Source organism: Schistocerca cancellata, chromosome 2, assembly GCF_023864275.1.
Source record: "Schistocerca cancellata isolate TAMUIC-IGC-003103 chromosome 2, iqSchCanc2.1, whole genome shotgun sequence".
Classification (NCBI taxonomy): domain Eukaryota; kingdom Metazoa; phylum Arthropoda; class Insecta; order Orthoptera; family Acrididae; genus Schistocerca; species Schistocerca cancellata.
This window is the reverse complement of record NC_064627.1, coordinates 837,289,633-837,315,337: the sequence shown is the minus strand read 5'-3', so window position 1 is coordinate 837,315,337 and position 25,705 is coordinate 837,289,633. Positions and strand designations below refer to the sequence as shown.

The 25,705-nt window shown below is 43.7% G+C and overlaps 1 protein-coding gene across 1 annotated transcript in view; it reads right to left on the bottom strand.

Moving 5' to 3' along the window:
- LOC126162751 (ATP-binding cassette sub-family C member 4-like) overlaps positions 1–25,705 on the bottom strand; it is a 386,365-nt gene that overhangs the window by 13,858 nt on the left and 346,802 nt on the right. The window contains exons 21-22 of the mRNA XM_049919433.1: positions 24,141–24,386; positions 13,829–13,989 (exon numbers count right to left, since the gene is read on the bottom strand). Coding sequence (XP_049775390.1) covers positions 13,829–13,989; positions 24,141–24,386 — 407 coding nt within the window. The remainder of the gene's footprint in view (positions 1–13,828; positions 13,990–24,140; positions 24,387–25,705) is intronic.

The window sequence follows — 25,705 nt, the reverse complement described above, 5'->3', positions numbered from 1 at the left end:
GGAAGAAAATGGACACAAGAAGAGAAGGAACAACGTTATTTAGGATGTAGGAAGCGTGGCACTAAAGGGAACTTCAGCTGAAAAGAAAGAGGCAGGAGCAATGTTGATTTATTTTACCCTCCAAAAGGGCTAATTGAAATTTTAAAAAATAAAATAAAAATATGGATTGCACATGTTTCATTCCTCCTGCCAATAACTTTCGAATTAACTTAGTTAAACATGCTTTACGAGTATCGCCTAGAAAGTGTGGTGAAATTTAAGTCCTTTGTTTAATGTTTTGAAATTACACAGAAGGTTCTCTCAACTGCGAAACTGCCGACATTATGAAACGAGTGGGAGTATAAAAAGACACGGCGGCGTGGACGATTGAGAGTTTCCACGGAATCTTTTGTGTTAATACTTACAGCCATATTAGAAGGGCTTAAATATGTTAAAAACGGATGACAACACAATCAGATTCACGTTTTACTACGCTGCTTTTAAAGAACCATTTAGTGTACGGCAAGAGCGGTTACTTATGAAACAAACAATCGAACTAGTGGCAGAGTAGTCTAGATCTACATCTACGTGGATATTCTGCAAATTACACTTGAGTGCCTGACCGAGGGTTCATTATTCCAATCTCTTAACAGCGCGCAGAAAAAAGGAACACCTGTATCTTGCGTGCGAGCTCCGATTTCCCTTATTTTATTATGATGATCGTTTCTCCCTATGTAGGTCGGCATCAACAACTTATTTTCGCATTTGAAGCAGGAAGTTGGTGATTGAAATTTCGTGAGAAGATTCCGCTGTAACGAAAATCGCCCTTGTTTTAATGACTTACACCCCAAATCCTGTATCATGTCAGCGAGACTCTCCTTATTTCGCGATAATACCAAAGGTGCTGCTCTTGTTTGAACTTTCTCGATGTACTCCGTTAATCCTATCTGGTAAGGATCCCAGACCGCGCAGTAGTACTCCAAAAGAGGACGGACAAGTGTAGTGTAGGCAGTCTCTTTAGCAGATCTGTTACATTTTCTAAGTGTTCTGCCAATAGAACACTGTTTTTGGTTTGCCTTTCCCACAACTTTTTCTACGTGTTCTTTGCTATTTAAGATTTTCGTAATTGTAATTCCTAGGTATCTGGTCGAAATTACGGCATGTAGATTTGACTGATTTATCGTGGAACCGAATTTTAATGGACTTTTCATTATTTAGGGTCAATTGCCAATTTTCACACCGTACAGATATGTTTTCTAAATCGTTTCGCAATTGGGTTTGGTCTTCTGACGGCTTTACTAGACGCTTACCGACAGTATCATCTGGAAACAACCTAAGACGGCTGCTCAGATCGTCGTCTAAATCCTTTATACAGATAAGTTTATACAGAGTTCCTATAACACTACCTTAGGGAACCCCAGAAATCACTTCTGTTTTGGTCGATGACTTTCTGTCATTTGCTACGAACTGTAATCACTCTGACAGGAAATCATGAAACCAGTCGCATAACTGAGACGATTTTCCATTAGCACGTAATTTGATTACAAGCCGCTTGTGAGGTATAGCGTCAAAAGCCTTCTGGGAATCTAGATATAAGTGATCAATTTGAAAACCCTTGTCGATAGCTCTCAGCATTTCGTGTGAGTAAAAAGCTAATTCTGTTTCACAAGAACGATGTTTCCTAAATCCAAGTTGACAGTGTTTCAATAGCCCGTTGTCTTGGAGATAATTCATAATGCTCGGACACCATACACGTTCTTGTTGCATATCGATGTTAATGATATGGGCCTGTAATTTAATGGATTACTCCTGCTGCCTTTCTTGAATAATGGTCTGATCTGTGCAACTTTCCAGTCTTTGGGTACGGATTCTTCGTCGATCGAGCGGTTGTATATGATTGTTAAGTATGGAGCTATTGCATCAGCATACTCTTTAAAGGAACCTAACTGGTATACAGTCTGGACCAGAAGACTTGCTTTTTTAAGTGATTTAAGTTGCTTCACTACTCCGAGCATATCTGCTTCAAAGTCACTCATGTTGGCAACCGTTCTTGATTCGAATTCTGGAATATTTGCTTCATCTCCTTTTCGGGAAGGAATTTCGGAAGGCTGTGTTTAGTAACTCTGTTTTGGCGCTATCACGCAGAGAACGCACTGATTGTGTCTTGCTGCTAGCACACTTTTCATGCGGTCAGAATCTCTTCGTCAGAAGAACATTATGATGCTGATGAGGAAGCAGTCCGGTATAGGAGGACAATGTTTGCTGATACACTTGCAAAGGAGGCAGCACGATCAGATTAACTTGCAGACCTGCTACAAAATGAACAGCTGCAAATTAAAGCCAGCTGTAAAAGTAAACAGTGTGTTTCATACCAATATAAGAGACAGTACTGCGAGGAAAGAGTTGAGTCTGGCGTGTATCATAAGAAGCTACTCGTGGACCACCGCTGCTACAATCACTGAAGACCTCCATCGGGTACAATGGACTAATGTAGTGCAAAGGAGGACGCTATCCATATCATCACGGTCTGTCTTCTCTGATGACAGAGAACAACTCATTTAATGCAGCATCTAACGAAACGTGGACAATAATTAGCTGTCTTTAATCCCAAATAGTGCTGTGGGGATATAGAAACACATTTTAAATTTTCTAGCCACTAGGTAAATAATGATACAACTTTTCTGTCCTTTCTTTACACTACATTTAAGGAATTAGAGTGTGTGTGTAAATATCTCTCTCTCTCTCTCTGTGTGTGTGTGTGTGTGTGTGTGTGTGTGTGTGTGTATGTGTATGTGTGTGTGTATGTGTGCTGTGTAGATGTGGGATTTGCATTATAATTTATGACAGCACAGTTACATCAAGTGTGATGCACATCGAACTGCAAACCGTCTGTAATTCCGCTGGAATATCTGCACCTCGAAGCGGCCGTTCAGAGGATATTGTTCTGCACATTGTCGCCTTGTCGATCTGATCAGTTAATTATTATGTCCTTTGCTGACTGTGTAGTAACTTCCATATTATCACTGTACGAATGTTCGCGTACGTTGCTGTTGTCTACAGAAAAGTATCGTCGTTGACTGATTGTAGAGAAATGCAAAGATACTTGGACAGTATATCCACTGAGTGTACTGACAGACAGCTCTGTTTAAATGTGAATAAATGCAAGTTAATGGGTGCAACAAAGAGAAAGGACCCGACGGTACACGATTAAAAAGTTAATGGCGAACATCTTTAGCACGTCACATCGTGTAAGTATTGAGGGGTAATTTTAAAAAGTGAAAACGTAATCGGTATTATGAAAGGCGTATGAAGGAAATAGATTTGTTGAATGGGTCCTTGGAAATGTAGAGTATCAGTAAAGATAGTTCAAAAGGCTCTAAGCACTATGGGACTGAATATCTGAGGTCATCAGCCCCCGAGACTTAGAACTAATTAAACCTAACTAGCCTAAGGACAACACACATGTCCATGCCCGAGGCAGGATTCGAACCTGCGACCGTAGCAGCAGCGCGGTTCCGGACTGAAGCGCCTGGAACCACTCGGCCACAGCGGCCGACTATCAGTAAAGGAAATCACATTCAAGACGCTAGTGCGACCAGTAATAGTGTATTGTTGCACTTTCTGGAGTCGTTATGCAGTAATATCGTAACAGGCTTCTACAGCCCACACTAAACTAACGGGAATGCTATGGGAACTAAAATGGGTATCAGTGGAAAAAGACGGGGTAGTTCTGGCGAAACACTGTAGAGCATCTAAATTCGAAGGAGTCAGCGAGACAATTGTTTTGGCACCATCGTATACCTCTCGTTTGCAGAATGAGAATGAGATGAGTTTAGGGCTCTTAAATGGACATACATACAGTCATTTTTCCTCGCTCATTATGCTGCTGGAATTGGACAGGACCGCATTATACAGTGGAGTGCAGGGTATATACACTGACCAGTCACATTAAGCCTGAATAGCGACCTTTTGCAGCACCTCTGCGAAACGTGCAGGAAAAGTCACTGAGATCTTGGAAAGCACCGACAGGGGAGTGGCGCTAGAGTGTCGTGACCATCTGAGCTGGGTTCTCAGTTGGGGATCGATGGAGAGAACGGTCCAATCGAGATGGTCCCACAGATTCTCGATTGGGTTTACATCTGGGGAGTTTGGTGGCCAGGGGAGTACGTAAAGTCCTTCCTGCTGCTCTTCGAACCAGGCACGTACATTGCAAGCTGTATGACACATGGACATTTTCTGCTGGTAGATGCCATCGTGCCGAGGTAAAACAAACTGCATGTAGGGGTGGACATGGTCCCTAAAGATGCATACATACTTGAGTTTGTAACGCCGGAAATGCATATCCTCCTATTTCCATCTATTGTACTATTTTTTTTCCTTGCTTTGTTACCTCAAGATATGACATTTCTGTCTCTTTGTATATTGTAATTGTTTTACTATTTGTATATTTATGCATTTATGTCGATGTATAATTGGTTTGTTTCGTAAATATCATTTGTATTTTTACGCTGGGTCTTGCCTAGGGAAAACTGCTATCGAACGATTACGGCGATAGGTCATGTGAAGAATCAAAGTGTGTAGGATCTTTGGTAGTGTTAACTCTGCCGCGTGGAGCGCGGGCTGAGCAGAAGGAGTCTGGCTGGAGTAGCGAGTGGAGCAGGTGTGTTGTGTGACGCTTCCGCGAGTTGCCGCGCTTTCGGGGTTTGGCAGCATGTAATTGCGCTCGACTTGCGATGATAGTTTCTGACATGGTGTCGCGGACGGGAAACATTAACTAGCGCATATCAAGAGCCCGTTTCGTCTGGTGACCGTGTCGAGAAGAAGGCGCGCCAACATCCAGCTTCTGCAACAGCGACGGCCGACAATGAGTGACTGTCGCCACCTCCTCGATCGACGGTTTCGAACCTTCAATCAACCAACAAGGAAGACTGGAAGCACGTAAAGTTTTAGAACTGTATGGCAGACCTCAGCTTTTAATCTTGTTCCATTTGCCTCGCAAAATTACAGCAACTTAGCATGAACCTTTGTTGCTCATTGTCCCAATTGCATTACCAAGCAGGGTCCCTTCCTTTTCCGGAATGAACCCGAGTGTCGTTGAAATTCAGACGCCAGCATTAAAGTAACATCATTTCACTGCTTTAATCTCAAAGGTATTCATAGCTGGCTTCAATATTCAGATTACACAAGCACAAATTAAGAGTGCGAGTTTTGTTATCGTATTTTAGCTTACCTGTGACTGCAGCTCAGCTTGGTACGTACTAAATTTTACTATTGTTAATTGTTCAGAATCATTTAATTCAAGATCAAAGTTAAATCTCTTATTTCTAAATTGCGTAGATTCAAGTAGCTTTTGAAATGATTGTTGAGGTAGTCCAAGACTAACCGTATTTTACTGAATTTCGATGTGCTTCAGAAAGAAAGCTCAGTATTAACTTCAGTCACTAAATTAACTTTCGATTTTCCGGTTTTATTAATTCTTTTGCTAAATTAAGTCAGGGTGTAGCGAAATTTATTACTTCTGACAAACTTTCAGTTTTCACACTACACGTGTCAACCTTCAGTTGCCACGCTTCTAGTGCTAATTATATGTGTAATAACCTTTCTTTTTCAGTTACTATAGTAATTGTCCTTAGGACTGGCGACCGTGATTTCCCCCAAATCTCAAATACCTAATTACCGCTAGTTAATTGTTAACGTAATGGCTGCACATTTACTTTCTTTATTAACTTTACCCCTTTTCAAAATTAATTTCCACCAGTTTCATTAGCACATTTCCTTTCATTTAGATGTAACCCTTTCCTCCCTCTTTACCGACAGGTTAACTTCGGTGACGATTGCTTTTCCAAAACTCCCATTAGGTACACGCGGTTTCATTTTTCACTGTCATTAAGGTCGGAAAGTGAGGGGGAGGTTACACGTGGCGACCTGGTGACAGGACAATCTTCGGATTTGAGGTTGTTCTGGACACGAATTTTGCATTGTGCAAATCTCGTAACAAAGTACTGGTTACGTACAGGCCGTTACGTCAGCGAGAATAAGTAGTGGGAGTAATCCTAATTATATTTGAGGTTTGGCATTTATATTGAAAATTATTAAAATGAGTGAAGGCAACAATTGCCAAAATTTGGTAGACTTGGATACGGAACAATCGGTCGAACAGTGGGAAACGCGCACCGCGGTACCCATTGTTCAGGGGCAGGCGGCTAGCATGAAAGACGCGACCGCCGAAACGCAACAAAGAGCCGAAATGGAATTCCACACTTTAGAAAATGTTTCGGAATCGGAAGTGAAAATCAAATGTGAATCCCTTGATGACGAATACGAGGGGACAATTAAAGAGGAAGCCGCTACGGAAGTAAAACCGGTAGTTTCCGGGAATTTAACTGATTTATTGAATGTTTTGATTAACGAAATCAAGAGTCAATCGGCAGAAATTACAGCTCTGTCTGCTAAGCAAGAAGATCAGACTGCCAAGCAAGAAGCTCAGGCTGCCAAGCAAGAAGCTCAGGCTGTCAAGCAAGAGGCTCGGGCTGCCAAGCAAGAAGCTCAGGCTGCCAAGCAAGAAGCTCAGTCTGAAAAAATTGAACGGATGCTAGACAATCAGAACAAAGCTATTAACGTTGTTAACAACAATGTTGGAGTTGTTAATACAAAAGTTGATAAAATCAAAGAAGATATTGTTGTAATTAATACCGAAATCGGTAATCTTAAACAGGAAATGATAGGCGTTCAGGCGGAAATTGCGAGCATAAATACTCGTTTTGATTCCGAAATTAGCAGAATCGAGAAAAGTGTAGGAGAAGCAGTTGCTCCGATCATCGAGAATAAGGTGATGGAACAAATTCAATTAGTGAAAAAAGAGGATCAACAGAAGGTGGAAACTTTAAAGGCTTTAGTGTCCGAAGTAGACACTAAAGTGAGGGAGCAGGCTAATACCTGCGAAGAGAAAAGGAGGGAAGTGGAAACGCTTGCGACAACCACTTGCCAAGTAATTACGAGAGTGTCGGAATTAGAAAAGAAACTTGACGAAAAACAGAGCTATGTGCCAATCTGTGCACATAGTTCGGAATTGTTGACGAAAGAGGAGCGGTTCGACCCCTTGAAAAAAGGCGGTATACACGCGACGGATTTCATTAAAAATTGTGAAAGAGTTTTACCCAGATCATGGACTAATGAGAGAAAAATTAATGCGGTTATTGATGTGCTGGCTGGTGATGCCAAGCGTTGGGGCTTAAACCTCAACATTACGAACCTGACTTTTGACGAGTTTAAAAATTTGTTTCTGGCTGAATACTGGTCAGAGCAAAAACAGCAAAGTGTCTGGCGCGAATTTGTCGTATCGAGGCCTTTCGATGCGAATTCGCGCGGTTCGATAAAGGAGTTTTGTGAGGGCTGGATCCGCAAGTTGGAATATTTGCGTGATCGCCGCACGGAATCCGAAATAATCTGGGAACTCTACAAGAAGCTTCCAGATGATACAAAACGCTATGTAGGAAGCAATTACAGGACAATAAATGATTTCCTGGAAAGAGTGGAGGACGAGGACAATTGGCGCAATAATCGCGATAGTGGTAGAGGCCGTGGTAACAACTACGGGTACCACAGCAACCACAACAATGATAACTATGGGAATAATGCATACCGCAATCTTGGCAGCAATAACAATAGTGGTTGGGGCCGTAATAACAATCGGTACAATGCAAATAATAACAGGAATGACAGAAACCAGTATCATACTAACGTGATACGGGCTTCACAGAATAGTAATAACGCCAGAGGGTGTGATCAGCCGCCTCAGCAGCATCCGGGGAGCGTATCTGCTGGGACGAGACAGGGAAACCATTAGCCGCGCCGGTGAGGGGCCGAGCGGGCGTGGAGAAATTTTGGCGGCCCAATAACAAGAGAAAACCCAGGTGTCGCCGTTATGAAAATTCCGTATGGAATAATCAACGGCGGGAGAGTGTGCCAGTGTTAAGAGAAAAGAGTGCGCCCACAAGTAGTAGAGCAGCTGTATACACGGCAGTAGAAAATACATTCGCTGTCAGTGAGAACAATTTAAGTAGTGTTCCGGAAATCGATCATAAAGTGGCAGCTGTAATACCCACAGCGGAACTGGAGATTGAGTTTAATAATGATTCACAAGTGTTGAGAGAAGATCAGATGTCGGATAAAACGTCCGTCATCGAGCGAGGGGATGCAGAGAGGGATGAGGTCTGGTTAAGGCAGTTCGGTCGATTATACGACGAACTAAGAGATTATAGGGGTCTGTATGGGAGAAGCGTTTATGGGGAGCGCGTGCAGGATTTTCCGCGTCTCGTCCCGCAGGAAGATAGTGTTTGTGAAATGATAGAAAGTTCTGGCCCTAATCGGCAGACTTTACTAGAAATAGTTGATGTTAAGGGGGAGCACGAGCAAGATTCGTCGTGTTTCGTCCCGCCGGAGTTAGATGTTGAAGTAGTAACGGAAAGTTCTGGCCCTAACCGGCAGACTTTACCAAAAGTTTCAGTGGTAGAAGTAACCGACCCATCCGACGCGAACCTCCAGTTTAAACATTGCGAGAGTATTAAGGAGAAAGATTACGAAAATTTTAGTGATAGCCGGACGCAATTGGTAGAAAAGCACATAGATTACAGCGTGTATGAGGTTAGAGCTGACGTTATACGGTCGGACGATAGCAGTGGGGGTTGCGCAGATCCAGAGGAAGTAATTGCAGGTACTACTGGGCACATTCCTCCAGGTAGATTGGCAGATGAGATCAATCTGACCAAAGTGGAATCAACGAAGGTGACAATTAGTGAATTAATAGCAAAGCAACACTCACTAGTTGACGAGTTACAGAAAAAGGTTTCGTTATTGGAGGCGAAGCTACAGACTAAGCCTCAGGACAAACGTGTTGAAATTAAAACTGTATGGGAACAGAGGCTGAAAAAGCCGCCAGATAAGCCGGATTTAGGGTCAAAGCCGGATGGTTTTTTCTGGAATGACCTGGATATAGACGAGGATTTACTGTGGGAAAATAAAGAAACAGCCGAGGACAAGTGTAGACAGATAGTAGTGTCTGTTAATATGCATGACCTACAACTAAACGTGTTGATTGACACCGGTGCAGAAGTGAGTGCTGTATCTGGGAAAATATTTGAGTTACTGAAAGACAGACCTGGCATCGTAGTTATGCCAGTAACAGGAGTGAAAATTATCGGTGCTACTGGGAAGGCCAGTAAACCGGTCACAAAACAGATTTTTGTCAACTTCGAGATATGTGGGGCACGATTTGAACAAGAGTTTGTCGTCGTGCCAGACTTGACTACGGAAGTAATTATCGGGTTAGATTGGCTATTAAAGTACCGTGCAGTGATTAATTGCGAAAGTAAAACTTTGACATGTATGTCACAAAATAAAACAATAGTAGTTAGTTTTGACAAGGCAGGAGACGGTGTGCATAGGCAATACCAGCCTATACACATTGTTAACTGGCTGGATGCCATTGACGTAGGAATGAATTTGAACTGCCGTAACGTGAAGAATCTCGGCATTGACAATAATGTAGAAAGTGAATTGGAAAGTATTGTAGACGGGGTGTCAAACGTAACACACGAACAAAGACGAGGCCGACTTTCCCGTACCTATTGCCATCACAACCATAGGGCATGGGGCAAATATGAAGCAGAATTTAAGAGAATTATGAACACCTTGAGACATGAATCGACGGGATTTTCTCCAGAGGAAATCCTGTTGGATGACAGAAGTAAAAGTTTAGTGGAAGAGATAATCAAATTCCCTCCACGGATTGACATTAGTATTGGTGTGAAAAAAGATCGTTTGCGAGAAGTAATGAAGCTAAAAGCCGATGCTCGCATACGTCGTCATGACGCTAAAACGCGTTTTGCTAAGTTTGCAATCGGAGACTTAGTACTTGTAAAAGCTCATGAGAAATCGAGCGAGATAGACAATGAAATCTCTAAATTTAAGTTTGTTTATAATGGACCATATAAAGTCATTGGTATACCTCACACAAATGCTTATTGCTTAGAGTATCCAAGCTCTGGAAAACGATTAGGTATACGGAATATTGTAGACTTGAAATTGTACCAACCTAGGATCGATTAATACCACACAATGGGTAATTTGTACAGTATGTAAATATAGAGTGTAAGATTTAAGGATGTGCCATGTTACGATGCTTTTGCCTGACCTAGAGGTCATTAAAGAAGTTGTAATTAATAACTAATTAATGTTGATTTAATGATTTAAGAGTTACTGAATATTAATCAATTTTAAAACCAAGCTGCTAGTTTAAGTTTTCAGCTGAGTCACAGTAGATTAAGCAATGTAAATATGATTTTGTAACTTTCTGTAATATTTCATGAATGTGTGTTTTTATTAGTCATTGCCGATGTACTTAGACGCTGTTTTAAGTTTCAGGCTAGTACATGCGTGTGATGATGGACAGTGTTGAGTTATCCACTGTGATAGTATTAAGGGACTCCTTGAGATTACTCGGGAGTGAGTTTTTCCTAAAGAATTCAGTGAAACGGACGTTCTGGAAATGCCGTCACACAGGCAGGTGAGATCAAGCGTGCCGCGCAGGCGGGCGCAACAATACTTGCGGGGCGAAGCCGCTGTCGGCTCTGTGCCGCTGTCGGCTCTTGTGCCGCTGTCGGCATTATTTGTACTTGCGGGTACGGAAGGCGGAACTGGTTTTCTTCCTGGACAGCTGAAAGAATTCTACTGTCAATATTTATGTTTTATTTTATCTGCTGTATATTATTTTCTTGTTTAGCGTTAATTGGACATGACAAGAATATTAATTATGAAAAGGTTACATAAAATTGTGTATTCTATGTAATTAATTATTAGTTTGCGTATTTTGATATACCTGTTTTTATGACCATGTACTCTGATCAATTTTGCAAATAGTATTCCATTTCTTATAGTGTTACGAATTTTAATGATTTTGGAATAGCTAAACCATTTTCTATGTTTTCCATGAATTTTGATATGTTGTCAACCTGTTTTATTTTGTGCAAGATGACAGAGTGGAATAAGATTAGGAGTGTCTCCACTCAATTATTATTGTAAAAAAAAATTGGGTTATGGTTAATTAGACGAATGCTAAATTTTTTTTGATGTTTTGAGCATATGCATTTCCGCTGTTTCTTTTTTGGGACATTTTCTGAGTCTGTTTATGTTACACGAACATCCTCAGACAATGTGGGGCACGTGTAACGCCGGAAATGCATATCCTCCTATTTCCATCTATTGTACTATTTTTTTTCCTTGCTTTGTTACCTCAAGATATGACATTTCTGTCTCTTTGTATATTGTAATTGTTTTACTATTTGTATATTTATGCATTTATGTCGATGTATAATTTGTTTGTTTCGTAAATATCATTTGTATTTTTACGCTGGGTCTTGCCTAGGGAAAACTGCTATCGAACGATTACGGCGATAGGTCATGTGAAGAATCAAAGTGTGTAGGATCTTTGGTAGTGTTAACTCTGCCGCGTGGAGCGCGGGCTGAGCAGAAGGAGTCTGGCTGGAGTAGCGAGTGGAGCAGGTGTGTTGTGTGACGCTTCCGCGAGTTGCCGCGCTTTCGGGGTTTGGCAGCATGTAATTGCGCTCGACTTGCGATGATAGTTTCTGACATGGTGTCGCGGACGGGAAACATTAACTAGCGCATATCAAGAGCCCGTTTCGTCTAGTGACCGTGTCGAGAAGAAGGCGCGCCAACATCCAGCTTCTGCAACAGCGACGGCCGACAATGAGTGACTGTCGCCACCTCCTCGATCGACGGTTTCGAACCTTCAATCAACCAACAAGGAAGACTGGAAGCACGTAAAGTTTTAGAACTGTATGGCAGACCTCAGCTTTTAATCTTGTTCCATTTGCCTCGCAAAATTACAGCAACTTAGCATGAACCTTTGTTGCTCATTGTCCCAATTGCATTACCAAGCAGGGTCCCTTCCTTTTCCGGAATGAACCCGAGTGTCGTTGAAATTCAGACGCCAGCATTAAAGTAACATCATTTCACTGCTTTAATCCCAAAGGTATTCATAGCTGGCTTCAATATTCAGATTACACAAGCACAAATTAAGAGTGCGAGTTTTGTTATCGTATTTTAGCTTACCTGTGACTGCAGCTCAGCTTGGTACGTACTAAATTTTACTATTGTTAATTGTTCAGAATCATTTAATTCAAGATCAAAGTTAAATCTCTTATTTCTAAATTGCGTAGATTCAAGTAGCTTTTGAAATGATTGTTGAGGTAGTCCAAGACTAACCGTATTTTACTGAATTTCGATGTGCTTCAGAAAGAAAGCTCAGTATTAACTTCAGTCACTAAATTAACTTTCGATTTTCCGGTTTTATTAATTCTTTTGCTAAATTAAGTCAGGGTGTAGCGAAATTTATTACTTCTGACAAACTTTCAGTTTTCACACTACACGTGTCAACCTTCAGTTGCCACGCTTCTAGTGCTAATTATATGTGTAATAACCTTTCTTTTTCAGTTACTATAGTAATTGTCCTTAGGACTGGCGACCGTGATTTCCCCCAAATCTCAAATACCTAATTACCGCTAGTTAATTGTTAACGTAATGGCTGCACATTTACTTTCTTTATTAACTTTACCCCTTTTCAAAATTAATTTCCACCAGTTTCATTAGCACATTTCCTTTCATTTAGATGTAACCCTTTCCTCCCTCTTTACCGACAGGTTAACTTCGGTGACGATTGCTTTTCCAAAACTCCCATTAGGTACACGCGGTTTCATTTTTCACTGTCATTAAGGTCGGAAAGTGAGGGGGAGGTTACAAGTTGACCCATTGTGCCTTCCTGAATGAAGAGATCACCCAGGGAATAACCTCCATTCTGGACCCTTCCAATGATTGTTGTAGAGTGTTTGCTTTCAGACGTTCCACACCGTACACGCCAACAGCCGTCTGTCCGATGAAGCATAAAATGCGACTCATCTGAAGAGGACACCTGTCTCCAGTCAGTGAACGTCCACTTGCGCTATCGGAGTGCAAATTCCAGTCTTCGTCGCCGCTGAACAACAGTTGGCATGGTTGCATGAACCAGGTACCTGCTGCGGAGGCCAATACGCAGCAAGGTTGGCTGATTGCTCGTTGAGGAGCCACCGTTGGTAGCCCCTTGGTTCATCGGGACGGTCAGCTGCACGTCTGTTCGCCCTTACACATCTCAGAAGCCGTCGTTTACCCCTGTCTTCGATGGAGCGTGGTGCACCACAGGTGCACCAGTGCCGGTTTTCAATAGCGCCATTTTGCCATGCACAGTATACATTAAACACGGCGGCACGCGAACAGTTTACAAAGTTAGCCGTTTTGAAATGTTTCGACCCTTGGCCCGGAAGTCAATGGTCATGTCTTTGCAGATAAATCGCTCCGTTCCCGCATTGCGAGGACTGCGCTGTTTTCCGCGTCCACTCGACATGCTTCATAAACCCTCCTCTGCTAGTGCTGCCAGTTGCCGTCTTTGGGCGGTTACTGCACACTGACGTCGAACTTAAGCGGTAGTCACATTAATGCGACTGCACCGTGTACGTAGATGTGCTTCATTTAGAGTCTCCTTTGATGCTGATGTAGATTTCAAAAATAAGATGTAAAAGTAAATGCACTACTAAAGTATGCGAATATGTGAATGTACGTTATAGGGAAGAAATTTTCGCGTGTCATTTGCCTATATTATTATTATAAAAAGTGCGACCAGACTGCGTCCAGCCATATTTTAGGGACGTATGAAGACTCTCGACTGTGGTCGCGGGAAAAGGACTAGCCGCACAACTCGCCTACAGAGAAGTGTGTAGTGAGGGTGAGGGCTTGTACTCACTCGGTGTCTACGTTGGCGGTGGCCTCGTCCAGGACGAGCACCTTGTTGTTCCTGAGGATGGCCCTCGCCAGGCACACCAGCTGGCGCTGCCCCACGCTCAGGTTGCCGCCGCCCTCCGTCACCTGCGAGTCGAGGCTGTCCACGGCGTGTTTCAGCTCCACCTGTTCGACAATCAAAATTTCACTGTCACACACTCTGGTGTATGTGGAATACAAGCAGGGAGATTTTAGGTCTAGCTGAAAAATACAGATACTCCTACATAACACTTTGCACACAGTGTGCACTGAGCCATTCGTTACTGGCAGTGCCTTTGTTGGCGGTCGTAGCCATTGCCATGGGTGTTCTCAGCGAGAGGGTAGGGGAGGGGTTTGGCGGCAGCTTCCCCTCCCCTCTAGAGAAACCTCTAGAGAAAATTATCTTCAAGAACGGTACTCGCCATATGCCCCACCACTTGAAGACCCGCATCAGATCAGTATCAGTTTGTAGAAGCTTCGAACATGTAATGTATTCTTACAAGAAGCAAGTGTGTCCAAAGCCATTTGTGAGAAAATCTCAAAACTATTTCGCCATTCATCGCGAAGCTAATAAACATACGAGGTGTGATCAAAAAATACGCTGAGTGAAATTTTTAGCAGCAACTGCTGATGCTATACCCATTTGATGTAACTTGTCCGACGGCCTGACCACATGAGACTTGTCAGTCAACACCCGGAGACGATAGAGTGAGATTGTGTTTACCATGTCTGTCGCGCATCGTGAATTTCGAAAAACGCGGAAATATTAAATTCTGTTTGAAGTTGCAAAAAGTGCTAAAGAACCGCCGCGCGGAGTGGCCGAGCAGTTCGAGGTGCCATGTCACGGATTGCGCGGCCCCTCCCGCCGCAGGTCAGACTCCTCCCTCGGGCATGGATGTATGTGCTGTTCCCAACTGAAGTTAGTTTAAGTAGTGTGTAGGCCTAGGGACCGATGACCTCAGCAGATTGGTCACTTAGGAATTCACACACGTTTTTTTGTTAAAGAACCTCATCAAATGTGGAAATTGGTGAATGGCGATATAGCTGTAACTCTGAAGACTGTTTACAAATCGTATAAGCGATGTAAAAGCGAAAATGAGTCGGTAGAATACGAGCAAAGTTCAGGACGTCCATTAACCTCGAAAACAGACTAAAACGTACAAAAAGCGGCCTGTCAGAGAGATCACAGTTCGTAGTAATTGATGGAAAGTCATCGAGTAAAACAGAAGTGATTTATGGCGTTCCCCGGCACTTTGCTGTTCCTTATCTACATAAACGATTTGGGAGACAATCTGAGCAGCCGTCTTCGGTTGTTTGCAGATGATGCTGTCCTTTATCGACTAATAAAGTCACCAGAAGATCAAAACAAACTGAAAAACGATTTAGAAGAGATATCTGAATGGTGCGAAAAGTGGCAGTTGACCCTAAATAATTAAAAGTGTGAGGTCATCCACATGAGTACTAAAAGGAACTCATTAAACTTCGGTTACATGATAAATCAGTCTAATCTAAAAGCCATAAATTCAACCAAATACCTAGGTATTACTATTACGAACAACTTAAATTGGAAGAAACACATAGAAAATGTTGTGGGGAAGACTAACCAAAGACTGCGTTTTATTGGCAGGACACTTACAAAATGTAACAGACCTACTGAGGAGATCGCCTACACTACGCTTGTCCGTCCTCTTTTAAAATACTGCTGCGCGGTGTGGGATCCTTGCCAGATAGAACTGACGGAGTACATCGAAAAAGTTCAAAGAAAGGCAGCACGTTTTGTATTATCGCGAAATATGGGAGAGAGTGTCACAGACATGATAAAGGATTTGTGCTGGACATCATTAAAGGAAAGGCGTTTTCCGTTGCGACGGAATCTTCTCACGAAATTCCAATTACCAACTTTCTCCTCCGAATGCGAAAATATTTTGTTGACACCGACCTACATAGGGAGGAACGATCACCATGCTAAATTGAGGGAAATCTGAGCTCGTACGGAAAGATATAGGTGTTCATTCTTTCCGCGCGCTAAACGAGATTTGAATAATAGAGAATTGTGAAGGTGGTTCGATGAACCCTCTGCTAGGCACTTAAATGTGATTTGCAGAGTATCCATGTAGATGTAGATGTAGCACAAGAACTGTGCGTAGCGATTTAGAAAGGATGGGGTACAATGGCCGAGCATCTCCTCATAAGCCACGCATTTCTTTAGTCAGTGCTAAGCTACACCGAGGTGACGTAAAGAGCGGCGCCACTGAACTGTGGAGGTCAGAAACGAGCAAACTGGAGTGATGAATCGTGGTATACCCTGTGGCAATCCGATGGAGGGGTTTGGGGTGAATCTGGGGTAGGCGAATGCCTGGAACACATTACCTGCCATCGTGTTTAGTGGCAACACTGAAGTACCGAGGAAGTGGTATGACGGTACTGCGGTATTTCTCTCTACTTATTGTGCTCACGAAAGCGCTAAATGAAGAAGGGTAAGAACAGATATTACAGCACTTTGTACTATGTACAGGAGAGAGACAGCTTGGTGCAATGCACCCTGTCATAACCCAGCATCTGTGAGGCGATGGTTTGTGGACAATAACTTTAGTGAAATTGACTGGGCTGCCCAGAATGCCGACCTCGTACCAATGGATTACCTCTGGGATAAGCTAGCGCGTCGACTTTGATCCAGACCCCAGCATTCTTTTCGGCTGTTGAGGGAGGATCGTCTGCTGCCTTTCTACAGACATTCAGACACTCCACTGAAAGTGTACCCATCAAAGTTAAAGCAGTCAAAAGGCGAACAGTGGACAGACTCTATATTAATGTCCATTAATAGGTATCCGGACATTTTTGATCAGGTAGTGTGTGCCCTATGTGATACACAAGGTACCACCTGTCAGAGGAGGCTTCAGTGCATCAAACCTCACAGAACGACCCTATGAGTTTGGCACTGCTGACTATAGTCGCATATTCTTACGTGTCTTTACACTTGTGGCAGATTGTTGTTAGCACAATACTGCAGGTGACGCTGTGATCCCACACGAGAGGGCAGCGGTAAATTGCTCATAACTAAACTGCATTAAGAAAAAAGTAGAAGAAGATATGAAAGCTAAAAAATAATAGAAAATATCATTTGTTATTAAGAATGAAAACTGAATACCAATTTCATTTATGTCCCCGAACCGACTGAAAGATGACGATAATGTAATGATATCCCTGAGGCATAGGAGTACTTGTCACAAATTTTGCAGCTCAGTAAGTTGTGTTGTGATCTTCAGTTCAAAGACTTTTTTGCTGCAGCTCTTTACGCTAGTCTATCCTGTGCAAGCCTCTTCATCTCTGAATAATTACTGCAATCTACTTCTAGTTAAAGCTATTAACTGCAGTAAAGCCTTCCTCTTCCTTTACATTTTTTACCAGTCACCCTTCCCTCCATTAGCAAACTGGCAGTTCCTTTAAGTCACAGAGTGTGTCCTATCAACAAATCCTTTCTTTTAATCATTTTATGCAACACATTTCTGTTTTTCTCTATTCGATTCAGTGCCCCCTCATTACACTTAGATCAGATTAACAAAGTGATTGACAAAAATGGAAGGGGATGATGTCGGTTCGCCATTTAGTGCAAGCGCAACATGGCTCCGGTAGCGGCAAGTGCTCAATATCGCACTGAGTACGTCCATACTTTCCCCATGAAACTGCAATGTTGAGTTCACTTGGCAGAATCATAATAGCATTATTTTCATAAGGAATTCCACAAATAGAGTCACACATTCCGTAAAAGAAAAATACCGCATTGACAAAGAAACAACTCACAGACTTGTGCTAGAAACCGCAATTGTCGCCCGCCGCTGAGGCATTAGAGGAATATGAGAAATGTGGACAGGACAGAAGGCGTGACCTAACTCGTGCTATGATTGGTTGTTGCTATGGTAACTGTCTACATCATACTCCGCAAGTCACCTAAAAGTGTGTTGCGAAGGTTTCTTCTGCTACCGCTAACCGATTTCCCTTTCTTGTTCTTTCACTCATGAATGGGAAGATTGATTGTCGGTAAGCGTCTGTATTAGCTCTAACTTCTCGATTTCCTCGTCGTGATCATTACGCGAAATATATGTGGGAGGAAGTAATCTGTTGTCCGATTCTTCTCTCGAAATTACAATAGTAAATCTCTCCGTGATGCACGACGCCTCTTTCGTCCACTGGAATTTGTTGAGCTTCTCTGTAACGCTCTCTCGTGGACTAAGCGATCTTGTAATGAAACGCACCGCGCGTCGTTGGATCTTTTGTCTTTTCCAACAGTCCTACCTGGTAAGGCTCCCATATTGATGAACAGTACTCAAGAACGGGTCGAACAACCGCCTTGTATGCCACCTTCTTCGTGGATCAGTGCCATTTCCTTAAGCATATGCTTTTCCTACTATGTGTTTTATGTGATCATTCCACTTAAGGTCGCTCTACATGGTTACTCCTGGATATTTTACAGTACATAGTGTTTCCAGCAGTTTCTCATCAATAGTGTAGTTGTACAGTAGCTGCTTTATTTTCCTGTCAGAGCGTGCACCATTCATCAATCATTATGCAAATTGGTACCGTCTTCTCATGTTGCTACTGTGTTGCAGAACACTTCTAAAGAGCATGCAACGCTTTCTACCAGATCATTCACATACACTGAAAACAGTAATGATCCTATCACACGTCTTTGGCGTACTAGTACTACGGAAATTATCTGTACATCTGTCGACTTTGATCCATTAAGAGCAGCGTGTTGAGTTCTATCTACAAGGAAGCCTTTAATTCAGTCGCATATCTGCTCCGATACTCGATAAGCTCGTACTCTTTCACTAAATGGCAGTGCGGAATGGTGTAAAATGCCTTCCTGAAAAGGAACAAGACATCAACCGGAGTGCCGTTGTCTACGCTATGGACATCATAGAGGGAACAGAGCGAGCTGGTTTTCGGAAAATCTCTGTTGGTGGAATCCATGTTGATTTTTGTAGAGGAGATATTCGTTCTCCAAAAATGTTATAATATGACCTGTAGACAACTTCATTCTGTTGCAGGTACAGTCATGCGGTCTACCCATCTAATCTTCAACATTCTTCTGCCACACAACGTTTCAAAAGCTTCCATTCTCATCTTGTCGGAACTGTTTATCTTCAGGTTTGACTTTCGTTCAAGGCTAAACTCTAAACAGATACCTTTAGAACAGACTTCCTAACACTTAGTTTTACATTAGATTTTAAGAAATGCCTACTTCGGCCATCAGCGGTTATTTTGGTACCGAATGATAAACCGCGTGATATTCTTTTGTAAAATACCTTTATGGACTGTTGGACAACTTTAGTGTCTCATTTCGTAATCTAAATGCTTCAGCATCGTGGCGTTAATAACCTAGAAATTTTCACCAGGATCGCAATTTCCGTTAAATAGTTGGAGAGAGACTACATACAAAGGGATTCGCCTGCAAGGTGCAGTGGACAGTAAAAGTCGCTACAGACTAGCAGCCTAACTTTACAGAACAGTTGCTCCAGAATTTGTTGCAAAAAGCTGTTCGGAATTAAGGTACGAATAATGAGAATAAATAGTTAGTCTACGCAACAATGGGTAAATACATTAGTAGTAAAGGGTAGGGCAAATAAAAGTGGCCCGGATAAGTGAGTGGCTAACTTCGGCACGTTACATTGCCAACATTTTGAAATCATATGTACTAGCATTCTCGGAGAAGGAAAAGACGTACAGTGAGTTCCAACAAGATGAATCAACTGCCCATACAGCCGGCCGAACGTTGGAGCACATTCACACAATATCTACGCCTGACAGATTTGTTAGCAGAAGTCAGTATGGCCAACCATGTCACCAAAACTATCAGTGTGTGATTACTTTGCTTGGGGAACCCTCAAGTATCGCAGCAACCCTCATAGCCGTGAAGAACTGTAGCAGAACATTTCGGGTGATATTTCAGCAGTTTCAAAAGTCCAGCTTCTATCCTCCTTCAGCAACTTGCTGACCAGGGTCCAAAAGTGCCATGAGATGAATGGTGGTCACTTACAACATCTGCTACAGACAGATTAGTACTGTATTTCCTTTCCTCGGCTGTGTTTCTTTGTAACCTGGAACTCTGTTCTCTGGGCCAGTTTTATGTTCCCCACCCTGTATAAAGTGCCGACCAGTTAATCAATATTCATACAGTGTCATAACTGCGTTCCATCTTTCTCTATGGAATCCAATCTACATACTGACATCGTGAAGTATGGCCTTTTTCAAATACTCACGTGGCATGGGCTACCAGCTGCGGAAAATATGACCAAGATTCATTTGACAGGCGTGACAATGAAATAACACATCTGTTGTGGCTTCTAGAATCACCAGATCGTAGGATAGCGTATACCTATTGTGGACTGTGTTACCCTGGTCCAAAAACTCAGTGGAAATTTTAGCACCCTTCTGTTTTTGCCAAAATGCTTTGATCCTAAACTGAGTTAAGCTCTATGGTCCACATGTTATTAGATGTGTGTTCATATTCCTTTGTAAAATACCTTTATGGACTATTGGACAATCACCTATTTTTTCTCACATGATATGCTGAGAACTATGGATGAAGGACAACAGACTGACTCCATATTTCTAGATTTCCGGAAAGGATTTGACACGGTGCCCCACTGCAGGCTGTCAACGAAGGTACGAGAATATGGAATAAGTTGACAGATATGTAAGTGGCTCGAACACTTCTTAAGTAATAGAACCCAGTGTGTGTCCTCGACAGCGAGTGTTCGTCAGAGACAATTGTATCGTCAGGAGTGCCCCAGGGAAGCGTGGTAGGGCCGCTGTTCTTTTCTCTATATACTGGTATAAATGATTTGGCAGACAGGGTGGACAGCAATCTGCGGTTGTTTGTGATGATGCTATGGTGTACAGTAAGGTGTCTAAGTTGAGTGACTGTAGCAAGATACAAGACGACTTAGACAAAATTTCCAGTCGGTGTGATGAATGGCAGTTATCCCTAAATGTGGAAAAATGTAAATAAATGCGGATGATTAGAAATATCAAACCCGTTATGTCCGGATACTTCGGGGTTCACTCAGCCTCGTGATGCCAATTGAGGAGCTACTCTACCGAATAGTAGCTCTACCCTTCATTCGATCCCTGCGAAACCCTGTATTTCAGCAGGATAATGTACAACCGCATGTTGCAGGTCCTGTACGGGCCTTTCTGGATACAGAATGTGCCCTGACCAGCACATTCTCCAGATTTCTCACCAATTGTAAACGTCTGGACAATGGTGGCCGAGCAACTGGCTCGTCACAATACGCCAGTCACTACACTTGATGAACTGTGGTATCGTGTTGAAGCTGCGTGGGCAGCTGTACCTGTACACGCCATCCAAGCTCTGTTTGACTCAATGCCCAGGCGTATCAAGGCCGTTATCACGGCCAGAGGTGGTTGTTCTGGCTACTGTTTCCTCAGGATCTATGCACCCAAATTGCATGAAAATATAATCACATGTCAGTTCTAGTATAATATATTTGTCCAATGAATACCCGTTTATCATCTGCATTTCTTCTTGGTGTAGCAATTTTAATGGCCAGTAGTGTATATACACTCCTGGAAATAGAAAAAAGAACACATTGACACCGGTGTGTCAGACCCACCATACTTGCTCCGGACACTGCGAGAGGGCTGTACAAGCAATGATCACACGCACGGCACAGCGGACACACCAGGAACCGCGGTGTTGGCCGTCGAATGGCGCTAGCTGCGCAGCATTTGTGCACCGCCGCCGTCAGTGTCAGCCAGTTTGCCGTGGCATACGGAGCTCCATCGCAGTCTTTAACACTGGTAGCATGCCGCGACAGCGTGGACGTGAACCGTATGTGCAGTTGACGGACTTTGAGCGAGGGCGTATAGTGGGCATGCGGGAGGCCGGGTGGACGTACCGCCGAATTGCTCAACACGTGGGGCGTCAGGTCTCCACAGTACATCGATGTTGTCGCCAGTGGTCGGCGGAAGGTGCACGTGCCCGTCGACTGGGACCGGACCGCAGCGACGCACGGATGCACGCCAAGACCGTAGGATCCTACGCAGTGCCGTAGCGGACCGCACCGCCACTTCCCAGCAAATTAGGGACACTGTTGCTCCTGGGGTATCGGCGAGGATACCCAACGTGCTCTAGAAGGTGTAAGTCAACTACACTGGCCAGCAAGATCTCCGGATCTGTCCCCCATTGAGCATGTTTGGGACTGGATGAAGCGTCCTCTCACGCGGTCTGCACGTCCAGCACGAACGCTGGTCCAACTGAGGCGCCAGGTGGAAATGGCATGGCAAGCCGTTCCACAGGACTACATCCAACATCTCTACGATCGTCTCCATGGGAGAATAGCAGCCTGCATTGCTGCGAAAGGTGGATATACACTGTACTAGTGCCGACATTGTGCATGCTCTGTTGCCTGTGTCTATGTGCCTGTGGTTCTGTCAGTGTGATCATGTGATGTATCTGACCCCAGGAATGTGTCAATAAAGTTTCCCCTTCCTGGGACAATGAATTCACAGTGTTCTTATTTCAATTTCCAGGAGTGTAGTTACTCCGCAAGCCATCCTACGATGAGTGGCGGAAGGTACCCTGTACCACTACTAGTCATTTCTTTACCTCTTCCAGTCAACAAATAGAGCGAAGGAAAAACGACTGCCTTCGTATGAACCCTATTTTCTCGTATCATATCTTCGCGGTCCTTACTCACACTGTAGGTTGATGATAGTAGAATCGTTCGGCAGTCATCTTCGAATGCCGGTTCTCTAAATTTTCTCAATAGTATTCGTCGAAAAGAACGTCGCCTTCCCTCCAGGGATTCCCATTTGAGTTCCCGAAGCATCTCCGTAACACTCGAGTGCTGCTCGAACCCACCAGTAACAAATCTAGCAATCTGTCTCTAAATTGCTTCGATGTCTTCCTTCAATCCGACCTCGTACGGTTACCAAAAACTCGAACAGCACTCAGGAATAGATCGAACCAGCGCCCTATATGCGGTCTCCTTAGCAGGAGAACACTCTTTCCCAAAATTCTCCCAATAAACCGAAATCGACCATTCGCTTTCCCTACCACAGTTCTCACATGCTCGTTCCACCTCATATCGCTCTGCAACGCTACGCCCAGATATGTAAATACCGTATCCGAACATACCAAACCGTCTACAGGCCACAAGTGGCCTATCGGGACCATCCGACCGCCGTGTCATCCTCAGAGGAGGACGCGGATAGGAGGGGCATGTGGCCAGCACACCGCTGAAATGTAACGTCCACCGTCCAGAGTGCCGTCAATGCGAACAAGAGGTGACCGAGACGTGTAACCAATGGCACCTCATACAATCACGCCGGGTGATACGCCTGTATGGCGCTGACGAATATACGCTTCCTATGTGCGTTCACCGCGATGTCGCCAAATACGGAAGCGACCATCATGATGCTGTAAACAGAACCAGGATTCATCCGAAAAAATGGCGTTTTGCCATTCGTGCACCCAGGTTCGTCGTTGAGTACACCATCGCAGGCGCTCCTGTCTGTGATGCAGCGTCAAGGGTAACCGCAGCCATGGTCTCCGAACTGATAGTCCATGCTGCTGCAAACGGCGTCGAACTGTTCGTGCAGATGGTTGTTGTCTTGCAAACGTCCCCATCTGTTGACTCAGGAATCGAGACGTGGCTGCACGATCCGTTACATCCATGCGGATAAGATGGCTGTCATCTCGACTGCTAGTGATACGAGGCCGTTGGGATCCAGCACGGCGTTCCGTATTACCCTCCTGAACCCACCGATTCCATATTCTGCTAACAGTCATTGGATCTCGACCAACGCGAGCAGCAATGTCGCGATACGATAAACCGCAATCGCGATAGGCTACAATCCGAACTTTATCAAAGTCGGAAACGTGATGGTACGCATTTCTCCACCTTACACGAGGCATCACAACAACGTTTCACCAGGCAACGCCGGTCAACTGCCGTTTGTGTATGAGAAATAGGTTGGAAACTTTCCTCATGTCAGCACGTCGCCACTGGCGTCAACCTTGTGCGAATGCTCTGAAAAGCTAATCATTTGCATATCAGAGCATCTTCTTCCTGTCGGTTAAATTTCACGTCTGTAGCACGTCATCTCCGTGGTGTAGCAATTTTAATGGACAGTAGTGTAGATGTACATGGACCAAGGAAGCGAGAGGCATAGCTTCATTATGGGAGCAGTTACAAGCATATTTATAGGGGGAGAGGGGGGATGGAGGGGTGGGAATAAAAGGCAAAGAAGTGGTGAGAGGTGCTACTTGCCTCCTCGAGCGCCTCCCAGAGCTTGGCGTCGTCGAACTCCTGGAAGGGGTCGAGGTTGAACCTCATGGAGGCGGAGAAGAGCACGGGCTCCTGCGGGATGATGGAGATGTGGCGGCGCAGGTCGTGCAGCCCGATGGTCTGCGTGTCGATGTCGTCGAGCAGCACGGCGCCCTCGATCGGCGCCAGCCGGAACAGCGCCGAGATGAGCGACGACTTGCCGGCGCCCGTGCGCCCCACGATGCCCACCTGCCGGCACCACCAGCTCTGCGTGTATACCAGCACTCGACGACAACGTGCTGTCACTACATGAACGATATCCATCCACGTCTCACAAATATTTATCTCGGGGTTGAAGCTCTTGTGCCCGTGTTTGCTTACCAAAAAAAATATTTTAGGATGGGGTTTTCCTTGAATAAACACACTTTTTGTTTTTTCACTCAGACATGTTTCGCTGAAGTAACAGCATAATCAGTAGCTTTTTTATTTTCCTTCTATCAAATAACAGGAAAATTTGTGTTTACTATCTTTATTTACGTAATTTTCAGTTTTTAAGAAAGTATTCACAAGTTTGAGAACCAAGAAACGTTTCGCTGGAGTTACAGCATGAGCAGTAGGGTTTCTTTTCCTTCTATTAAATAACAGACACATTTCTTTTTACTACCTGTGCTTATATAATTTTGAGTTGTTAGGAAATTATTCACAAAGTCGAAAACAGTCAAGATCTGTTTATATATACTGTGTATTTTCTGGCTTTCTGTGTTTTGCGTGACAGTTGTTTTCCTTTCACGGTCTGTTAAGTGCAGCAATGGAAAACTTAATGTAGAAAGTTAATTATCTCTAAAATGTGTGTTAACATTATTTTATTCAATGTGGAAGATTGTGTGTGAGTGTGAGTGTCTGTGTGTGTGTGTGTGTGTGTGTGTGTGTGTATGGTGTGTGTGTGTGTGTGTGTGTGTGTGTGTGTGCGAGTATATGTGTGCAACATGTTTCCATACTTTTCCTGGTTCTCTCATTATGTTCAGTGTGAATAACTCCACTTTTTAAACTTTAATTGTCACTTTTTCAAAACTACGAAACGAAGTTGGCGGGCAGTCGAGCAGCGGAACAGTTGAATGTGTTCTGGGGGAGGGGGTAACAGGGCAGTGACTTTTAAATCTGTCTCTGAGTTTGTGTGTGTGTGTGGTGGGGGGGGGGGGGGGGTGTTTGTGTGTGTGTGTCTGTGTCTTTATGGGTTAGTCGTCTCACAGTTTTTGAGGGCAGAGTTCCCTTACAGGGAGTTGTATATTCGTTTATCAGAAATTATAAACGAATACATATCTCTCTGCGACGGAACTCCGTGTCTGCCCTGAAAGAACTGTCAGACGACGCTAATACACACACACACACACACACACACACACACACACACACACACACACACAGAGAGAGAGAGAGAGAGAGAGAGAGAGAGAGAGAGAGTCAGAAACATATATGAAACAGGCAAAACTCACACCCCTAACAGATTCAACTACTCAGTTTTCCGCCAGCCTGGTTTCGCTGTTTCGTAAACCGTGACAGTGAAAGTC